General features: G+C 43.1%; 1 protein-coding gene across 8 annotated transcripts in view; it reads left to right on the top strand.

The window, feature by feature from the left end:
• Tsc1 (tuberous sclerosis 1) overlaps nt 1-10,019 on the top strand; it is a 47,956-nt gene that overhangs the window by 15,027 nt on the left and 22,910 nt on the right. For 5 of the 8 annotated variants that reach the window (XM_005408396.2, XM_013506600.1, XM_013506602.1 and 2 more), the window contains 6 exons: nt 1,075-1,259; nt 2,671-2,774; nt 3,763-3,915; nt 5,923-6,067; nt 7,242-7,396; nt 7,783-7,856. In XM_005408396.2, coding sequence (XP_005408453.1) covers nt 1,154-1,259; nt 2,671-2,774; nt 3,763-3,915; nt 5,923-6,067; nt 7,242-7,396; nt 7,783-7,856 — 737 coding nt within the window. In that variant the 5' untranslated portion in view covers nt 1,075-1,153. Of the gene's footprint in view, nt 1-1,074; nt 1,260-2,670; nt 2,775-3,762; nt 3,916-5,146; nt 5,313-5,922; nt 6,068-7,241; nt 7,397-7,782; nt 7,857-10,019 lie in introns of those variants that run through there. The other 3 variants (XM_013506601.1, XM_013506599.1, XM_005408399.1) reach the window with 2 other exon arrangements.

The following is a 10,019-nucleotide window of genomic DNA, read 5'->3' as shown; positions in this document are numbered from 1 at the left end:
CCATATGTCTCATTCACAGACTTTGGGCTTTTGGGGTTAGGCAGAACTGGGTTCCGTTTTCAGCCCTCCCCTTTTGTCTCTGTAATTCAGAGCAGAGGGCCTGATCTTGGTTTCTCTCCCTTGGTACAGCATGGATGGAAAGGCAGATCACAAGGTAGTAGTGTAAGGAGTAGATGCACTGATGGTTGTAGCAGCAGTCTTATAAATGGTAGCTATTATTCCTTGACTTAAAAAATACAGCTTTAGAGACTAAAGTGTAGGAAAAAAAGTCATACATGTGCACAGTATCACTTGAGGAATGAGCTGCTTTTGTACATAAAGACAAGTCAACCGCTCCACTACTAAGAAGAGCTGACAGTTGGAAGGTTTGCTCTGCTGTATGGAAGGAAGAGCTACATCCTGTAGCCAAGCAGCAAACAGCCTTTGGGTGTGTGAGAATATGTCACAAACAAGTCATCCCTAGTTCACACCAGGTATTGAACTTAGCAGACCTGTGGCCTAGCTAACTTTTAGACATTGAAGGGATGGTGATGAAGAAAATGTTGTGCTTATAGTTCTTTTTGATCAGTGATTTGAAACATAAACACTCTTACGAGAACCCAGTATAGAGTCAGAAGTAGAAATAAAATTTAGTGCCAAGTTGCTGTGGTGACTGGTTTCCAACGGCATCAGTGTTGGAGGTTCCTCTTCATTGCATCCCTTAGGACCGCTCTTGCTTCCTAAAGCATCACAGATGGCGTTATTCACATGCCCTGTCTTTACCAGCAGTTGTAGCCAAATGTTTTACTACATTGAATACATGTGCTGGTTTGTCTTGCAGGTTGATATATTTTTACTGTGGGGGGAGAGGGGCAGTACTAGGGATGGAGCCCAGGGCCTTTGCACTGAGCTGCATCCCCAGCCTCTTTTATTTTTTGAGACAGGGTCTTGCTGCATCACTGAGTTGCCCCAGCTGAGCTCAGACTTACAATGCTCCTGCCCAGAGTGCAGGGATTGCAGGCCTGTGCCATCACACCCATTTTGAGGGGGAAAATAGAATCATTGCTTACACCATCCATCTTCTTTTTTTTGTAGTCTGGTAGTGGCCCTATGAAGAGCCGTCTGAGCCTTTAATGCAAGTCCTGGAGCCAGCACAGCATAGGGGCGTGAGAGAATGGCCCAGCCAGCGAATGTTGGGGAGCTGCTCTCCATGCTGGATTCTCCCACGCTGGGTGTGCGTAACGACGTGACGGCTGTCTTTAAAGAGAACCTCTACTCCGGTAAGCCTGGGAGTGTGCTTTTTAGCTTTTCTGCTCGCAGGAAGAGATGGATCTAGAGCCGGCTAGAACCCAGCTGACAGATACTTGTTTTCACCTTTTGAAGAGAGTTTTTTAAACCACCAGAAGAGAGCATACGCTGGGGGGGTTCATGCTGTATGCATTTTAAACCTTTAGTTATAGAAATAAACACACAGAAGGATGTGACTCTTACAGCGGACCCCATGAACCCAGAGTCGGAGTTGATGCCATTTTTGTTTCATTTTGCCTCACTAATTCTCTCCACAGAATTTAGAGAAAAAATTCAGATATATTATTTCATCTGTAAATCATATTGTAGTTTTTAATATGCAAAGTGGTCAGCCTGAATCTAGAGAAATACAGACTTAAGTGGAACTCTTTTTTGCTTACCAGATTTACAAGGCAGTTGTAAAATGTGAAAAATGAGCACTGCTAACACAAGTATAAAGTGTTCAGCTGTTCTGGAGTGTTTGTTGTGAAGTTAAGAGCTCATTTGGCCGCTTAGCAGAATCAGAGTCTCATCATAGCCTGAAATGAACTATGGTGAAAAATTGGAGAACTCAAATATTCTCCAGTAGATGAATGGTTACACTAAGTCTGGGGAGTTGTGCAGGGGAGCACCAGGAAGACAGTCAAAAGGATAGAGCAGGTCCTGGGTGCTTGAGGGTGTCTGCGATACATTGTTAATTCAGTGGGAAAAAAGAAACGATGTGGACAAGTTGGAAGGGATGATGCCAGTAGGAAAGTGTCTGAGAGACACATGCCAAGCTAAGGGTGCTTACCTCTGAAAAGTGGGCTGGAGCAAGTTGTAAGGAGAATTTGCTTTCATTTTCTTTTGCATTTCTTTTTTTAAAAATTAAGTTTATCGATATGTTTTAGGTATACATAATAATCACATTCATCATAGGGAATTTCTACCTATACATGGTAGAACTTGATTCTTTTTTTTCCCCATCCCCCTCGCCTCCCTTCAGTGCCTCTTCCTGTCCTTATTTACAAAAGATTTGTTTCTATTTTTTCCCCCTTCTCATTTTTTTCCCTTTCCCTTCCTTCCTTTCCCTCTCCCCCGCTACCTAGTTCGCTTTCCCATTTGAGCCACGTTTTGGTCCTTATGAATACTTTCAGGATTTGCACCTTTACATATTCTTAATATGTAACAATAGACATGGATATTTTATAATTTAGAAAGTAATGATGCATTTTGCATGCTTATATGGATAGTTAGGCATACAAGCTTGGAAGTATTGTTAAATCTAAATTTAAATAGGCAGAAACGTGATGCTACATAAAGCTTTGAGTAGCATATAACAAAATGTTTTCTGGATTTTGTGACTTGAGATAGTGAAGAATGGTGAAGGAAATGAGTACATAAATTGCGCATTTCTGTGTTTAGACCGTGGTCCTATGCTTGTAAACACCTTGGTGGATTATTACCTGGAAACCAATTCTCAGCCAGTGTTGCACATCCTGACTACCTTGCAAGAACCGCATGATAAGGTAACTGCTGACAGGTAGCGGGGGCATTTGATACATCCTGCAAGCGTCGGGTAATAGCTTGAGTACAAGACCACTGCATGGTTTGTCCAGAGCTTCTCCAGACTTCTAAGTGACACGTGTAATATCATGCCCAGGTAAAAATAATTTGAAAATAATTTCCAGGAACATTTACAAAATAAAACCGACGTCAGAGGTTTTTAACAATCTTGCTGGTAGGAGAAATTTTATAATCCCAGTGCTGTTAATTGTACAGCAATGATTTGACCCGTATGCTATCCATTGTTAAGCCCATGCGTTGAGTAGGCTTTTTAGACTTTATGGCAAAATCCCTGAGTTCACGTAGGTGATGTAAGTCCTGTCTCCTGGCACCAGGCATGTACACAGTTCCTTTCTGTTTTCCTCTGGTTCTTTTTTTGTGTGTGGTAAATATCTAACAATGTACTGTAATGGCAGACTGGAGTGCATGTATTCAAGCACCCTCACTAGGATTTGAAGATCTTACCACTGTGCCTCTTTTACAAAAAGTACCATTTCCCCCCTGTACTCAGGCTAAATTGTAATTTTTGCCACCGTTTAGTTTGTATTTAGGGCGAAAGTGTGCATGCTGGGAAGTTCTTGCAATAAGTGGCTTCCAGCCGGACCCCTCACAGCTTCAATAACCTGCCACAGATTTGGGGTCAGTGGTTATAGTAAGAGCGGAGAGAGGCCGAGGGCACTTGTGTGTCGTGCACCGTGGCCCCCCCCTCCCCCCCGCACCTGCGGCTCATGTGATAAGCACCCTTTTTCAGGAATTGCACACTGGTGGTTCTCAGGCCATGGGCAGTTCTATTTTGTTTGCAAACATGGTTTTGAAAATCTTATGTTTGATCTCTTTACCAATGTACATCAGAGGGGAGACTTGAGAGGCTGAAGTCCATCACTGCTGCCTGTGTTTGGGCTAACTTCATACATTCGTGTGAGGTTTCTCCGTGTTCTTTTACATTTTCAGCACCTTCTGGACAAAATCAATGAATACGTGGGCAAGGCTGCTACCCGTTTATCCATCCTCTTGTTGCTGGGGCACGTCGTGAGACTGCAGCCATCGTGGAAGCATAAACTCTCTCAAGCACCTCTTTTGCCTACTTTACTAAAATGTCTCAAGGTAAGATGTCTGTGGGGATTTGAACGAAATGGTGGTCTGAGTGACTCACAGCAGGTCAGCTGGATGTTAACTTTCAGAAGTTAAACCCTTGTAGGTATTTCTTTAATGTAATGTAGTCTGGAGTTAAAACTTCATAATTCTCAGGTGTATCACCACAACCGTCGAGTGTCTTTTTGTCTGAGCAAATAAGGTACAATTTCAGTCAGATGGCTTCAGTGTTCTGTGGCTCCAAATATCTTTGCTTTCGTCATTGTCTAGCCTTCCTGTCATTACAGTTTGTGGAGTTCTCTTTTAGGAATTTGTCTTTCAGTAGAAAAATGGCTAGAGGTCTTTTTAACCGTCTAAGAGCATGTTACTTCCAGTGGCAGCTATAAATAAAGATTTTGTTGATAGAGGTGCTACTGAGCTATAGTCTACTTTTTCTGGTATTGAATTAGGTATATTTTTCTTAAATAGTCAGAATTTGAACTTTATGGCTTTAATTTTGACAGTGGCTTGCTGAAATACTCAGAGGCATTTTCTTAATCTGTTTTAGTTCCTAGGCTTATTTCCTTCCATAAAATAAGAAAATGTGCTTAGCATTAGTAGCCTGTGCCTCACAGAGACGTGAACGTATCTAGTAGTATTTGTTCCAGGATGGCAGCACCTTCACATTCACTTGATACAGCACCATGCACATTGATTTTTGTGTCTTGCCAATAAGGGTAAACTCTTACTATCCCTAAAGTCCCGAGGAGTCACATTAGTTAGGTATTGTAAAATCATGCATTTGATATAAAGAAAAAGCAGGAACAGAAACAGCACAGACACACAACACACACACACAAAGCAGGACAGTTTCAACAACTTCATATTCTTTGAACAAAGGGATTGTTGAAGAGATAATCCAATTTCGAGGATTGCTAAACACTTTTATCTTTTCTAAAAGGGTAAGCCTATTGACTGTTAATTATGGGCTGTTATCTAGGTCTTCAGTTAGAATGTTAGGTCACTGAAGTTAGGTTGTCTTTTATGCTGGGACTCATGTAGTCCCATCATATACTCTCGGTTCTCCTGCCAGTGTATTCTTCTTACCACTTACCTGCCACAAAAAAGGTTGGGGCTTGGTGTAAAAATTAAGTATATTTGAAACTTTACTTTCAGATTCATAGATTTCTTTTCTAATAATAATGGGTACCATAGCCTGCATGGTCTCTTGATTAATGTTGTGTTTCATAAATCTTAATTTCAGTTACTTGGCAAACATCCTTAATTTAATTATGGGTCAAGTGAGTTGCTGTATCTGGCTTGAGCTGATTCATTATCCACTGGTGTCAAGTGTCTTCAATTATCCTAATGTTGACTTGATATTTAAAGTATGGACAGAACTTTATTTGCAGATCTCTACTGCTGTGAAAGTGAGTCATCAACTTGTTAGTGCTATTCTCATTTTTTCTACAATTACAGTCCTTAAAAAATGAAACAGTGAATATATCTCCATGGTAGAGTGCTTGCCTAGCATACATGAGGCCCTGGGTTCTATCCCAGCAATAGAAAAAACAAACAGCAACAACAAATAACTCCACAGGGAATTATTTCCAGTATGTAGTGTTTTAAAAAATTGACGTAACAAAAAATAAATATTGTAGGATTTGACTGAATGGGTGAAAACAGAGCAGTGTTCTGTGCTTTGTTAGGAAACAACTTTTTGTGTCACTATGCAAGTATTATAAGTAGGGGGTCCTGAGGTATTATAACTTAGGAGTCTCCAGACCAAGTTAAATGCATCTCCTGTGTATGGCAGTTGTATGGGCATATTGCAGATGACCCTCCCAGATTCATCACAGCAGATCTACACCTCACTGCTTGTTCTCTGAAGTCCATTTCAATGCTTTTCCTCCGATCCTGAGGGATAGGGGACCTGAGTACTGAGGAACATGTGATTTGTGGTCTGTCAGTATTTAGAACCTTACCTGCTGCCCAGTGCTGTGCCCAACAAGTGTTTCTTCTTTGCCTTGCCTTCTGCAGATGGACACTGACGTCGTCGTCCTCACAACAGGTGTCTTGGTGTTGATCACCATGCTACCAATGATTCCACAGTCTGGGAAGCAGCATCTTCTTGATTTCTTTGATATCTTTGGCCGTCTTTCATCATGGTGTCTGAAGAAACCAGGTACAGCGTCCTTGTATCTCTGGCAGGCTCCTGATCCACAGATCCTGTACTGTGAGGGCAGAAATGAGTGGTCACTGGACAGATGAGAAAATCCTTGGGTGTGTTCATTTAGGCACATACCAAAGGCATGGCTGGTGAGATACTGTCCTTATTTTGTTGGCTTAAGAGGATTAATTGTCAGAGAAACAGTGATGTGATAGAAACCTTTTTGATTTTGAGTAAACTGAAACAGTTTCAACCTCTGTGGTTGCAGAGATGATTAAACAAATGTCACATTTTTATTTTACTCTGATGATGTTTTGTGGCAGAACACAGACTTTGGTTCTGAGAACCTGTTCATTGTACATGTAGAAGGAGGAGAGAAAATGTAACATGTGCCAATTATCATTCCTGTTTCAAGGGCACTGGGATTATTTTTCTAGATCAGCAGGTGGCACAGCTCTATCAAGTGATTCAGAAGCTACAAGCCTGTGAAATTTACAATCTTTTTGTGATGCTGCCATGAAGTAGTCATATAGAAAGGATGAAATACATTAGGGTCTGTGAGAGAATGCTGTGGTTTCCCGGACAGTAATAAGCAGTCCCATGTGATGGCAGTTCATTTCGTAGGATCTTTGGGAGAAGGCAATGTCCAGTATCCATTATCATGGAGGAGCGGGGTTTTCCACACGGTCTAAGGCTAGATTAGTGCAATTGTCAAATTCTTCCACTCCTAGCAACTTCATCTACTTTCTGGATAATGGTTTCTTTTTGCTCTTTAGTTATAAGCCTGCGTCGTTGAGACTGCATCCTGATTTTAAAAGGCTTTCACACATTTGTTCCACAAACACTTGGGTGCTTCTTGTATTCTGAGCACTGCAAGGTACTGGCGACAGCTGAGTAGGGTGGTTCTTTTCTCAAGACACATACGCTGAATTGAGCAAGAAAAGCAAAATTAGAAATTGTAAGAAGCACAACTGTCATCATAAAAGTAGTTCAGTGTTACCAGAATGTTGGGACTCCTTTTAGGGGCACGATGTCCAAAGGCCATGGGAGCCATTGGTGGATTTTGAGCAGAGGCCATGTGGTGGTTCAGGTTTGCATTTGAGAGAACCACTCTGCGTGTTCATGTGTTGTGCACCTGGAAGACTCTTATTGGCAACTCAGGTCTCCTTTCGCTGGTTTCCTTTCTTAGGCCACGTGACGGAAATCTACCTTGTCCATCTCCATGCCAGTGTTTATGCCCTCTTCCACCGCCTTTACGGAATGTATCCCTGCAACTTTGTCTCCTTTCTGCGTTCTCACTACAGTATGAAGGAAAACTTGGAGACTTTTGAAGAAGTGGTCAAGGTAAGTTAAAACTGCTTATTTGATACAGTACTTGGTGCAAGTACTTTGGATGGATGGGTTACATTTATAATGTCTGCATTAAGTGGTAGGTAGAAAAATTTTGAAAAGGAATCCAGCTTTCTCCTACAAGCCCAGTTCATCCTTAGACAACCACTAGTTGCCTTTCTGTCTTTATGATGAAGGCCTGCTATTCTGGATATTTCATATACGTAGGATCATACAATGTATGCTCTTTTGTGACTAGCTTCTCTCAACACAGTGTTTACGTTTCATCTATATTGTAATATGATCAGCATTTCACTCCTTTTTATTGTCAAATAATATTCCATTGTGTGGATATGCCACAAAAATTTACACCTGTTATTTGTTAACCCAAACTCTTCTAGCCAATGATGGAGCATGTGCGAATTCACCCGGAATTAGTGACTGGATCCAAGGACCATGAACTGGACCCTCGAAGGTATAGAAAATAATCGAGTGACAAGAGTTTTAAGGTTCTCTTGAGAGACTGAAAATGTGATATGGGAGGTGTCCCTGTTGAGAAATTATTTGGGACTAAAAATGTTCAGTTTGTAGAGTCACTGTATTTGGAAGCACTTGTACAGCTGGAGCTTGTGGGAGTCTAAGTGGTACCCCTCACAGACAGAGAACTGGTAACTCCTTTAGCAGAGGAGGGGAGGTGGCAGTGCCCCAGGAAGGCTTACCCCTTGGTAGTGCCAGGCTTGTGTGAAGTACGTGGTTGAATAAGTGGATTGCAGGAGGGCCACGTGTTGAGTGGTGGACTTCCCCGGGGCCTGTCGCCCCTGGGCATAGCTTGGCACCTCCAATGTGCCCTACCGTGGGGCCTTGCAGAATTCCCAGGCTTGTTCTCTGGAGACACTGGCTGGAATGTGGCCCTCGCCTTGAGGACACCAGGCTTGGTACCAGTAGAGCTGAGGTTGAGGTTGGAAAGGAGGAAGGTGAAGGAAATTGGACAAACGGAGCTGTGAGCAGCTCCGCTCTTCCCCACTATGTCTCTGATCCTCTCTTCTTCTCCAGTGAGCGCTTGGAGCCCTTTTAGAGGAAACTGAGCCACAGATGGTACCCTCTGCAGTCTCCCACTCTGACGGCTGGCTCCTAGCCAATCCCCTTGTAGCCAGCCTCACCTCTCTGCCAGCTGTGTGCTTCTACCATTCAGCCTCAGCTGGCCTAAAGCAACTTACCATGAGGCATGCAGTAGGTAGAGAAGTGTACACAACGTGTATGTGAAGTAGAGTAGTCATGCACAAACGTGTAACCGGCACCCAACTAGAAAAACAACATTCCCCTTATCCTAGGAGCCCCTGTGGGACCCTTTTCCTCCCTGTTCCCTTCCCGCCTCAGAGATAACTACTTGCTTTTCTGTTATTCCCTTGTCTTTGTAGATTTGCTGTGTGTGTTCTGTTTTGAAAAGCTGATTAAGAAGCCGTCCTTGCTCAGGACAGGCAGTCCTGTCACTGGTAGAGGCAAGGTCCCCGGGATGAGGGCGGGAGCAGAGTGTCTGAGTCTAAGTCTCGCTTCAGTGTCCTTGAGAGGAAAGGAATCCCTGAGGACATCATGCAAGGTCTTGAGGAAGGCCAGGGAAGCCCAAGGCTCACCCTTGTCTGAGGAGGCCCCCACTAGACATGTGACTGAGATAGACGGTGGTGACTTGCAGTTCTCTGGACTAGGTCAGGCCAAATCCTTCAGTGAGGTAAAATGGATGTCCTCTGACAGAATGACAGCCTCATCGCTTGTAGTGAACACAAATGATCTAGGCCAGGGTCACCTGGCTCTGTTCCTTGGCTACACAGGTAGTGTGGAGCAGCAGGAGCCTCGAGGATGGTCTGCAGCATGCACCCCTCTTGGCAGGTCTACTCTTTATGGAAGCAGTGTCATCTGGGCCTGTGTCCAGCTGTTAGCTTGTCTTCTGGAGCTTTGCCTTGCCTCTCTCCTGGGCAGCACCTCTGTTTCCTGTATCTCATGCTGTCTTTCACGGGTCACTCTGGTTCTGGAGGAGTGGCACTCTGAGGAAGGATGTAGTTTGTTGGCAGTGGGTAGATTTGCAGTTGGAAGTCGGCCTCAGTGAGTAACTACAAGCGCTCTTCTGCCATTTTTCGGCCAGTGGTGCTGTGGAAATCCAAAGGCATTCTGATTTTGGAGCCTCTGTTTTTGCTGTAGTTTCTTCTGCTGCAGCATGCAGAATGTAATTTGTTGGCATGATGTTTCGAGATTTTTCTCATGGTATTCTTGGTGTGAGTCTGCTCTTATTGTTCAGCCGAGAAGCTCTTAAGATCTAAAAATCTTGAATTATTTTTTGCTCGTTTTCTTTTCCTCTGGCTTTTTCTGTCCTTCTGTCAGTACTTCTGACGCTGAGACTGGGGCCTCCTTGTGTTTCTTTCCTCTTCTGTGTCTGTCTACACTCTTTTGTTCCACTTCCGGCAGACTTCTTTTCCTTTGGCTTTTCCTCCTTTTGTAATAGTTGTCATTTCTACCATGTTTTTCATATCTAAGAGCTCTTTTGAGTTTTCAGACAAGACAGTCTCTTGTGTCTTTGGGTATGTTGACTTTTTGTTGTTTTGTTTTCCCTGCATAGTTCCTTTCTTTTAAGCTTTTCTTTTTTGTT

Source organism: Chinchilla lanigera, unplaced genomic scaffold (genome assembly GCF_000276665.1).
Source record: "Chinchilla lanigera isolate Chin_1 unplaced genomic scaffold, ChiLan1.0 scaffold00112, whole genome shotgun sequence".
Lineage (NCBI taxonomy): Eukaryota > Metazoa > Chordata > Mammalia > Rodentia > Chinchillidae > Chinchilla > Chinchilla lanigera.
Note: the sequence above shows the minus strand (reverse complement) of the source record. Positions and strands in the feature narration are given on the sequence as shown.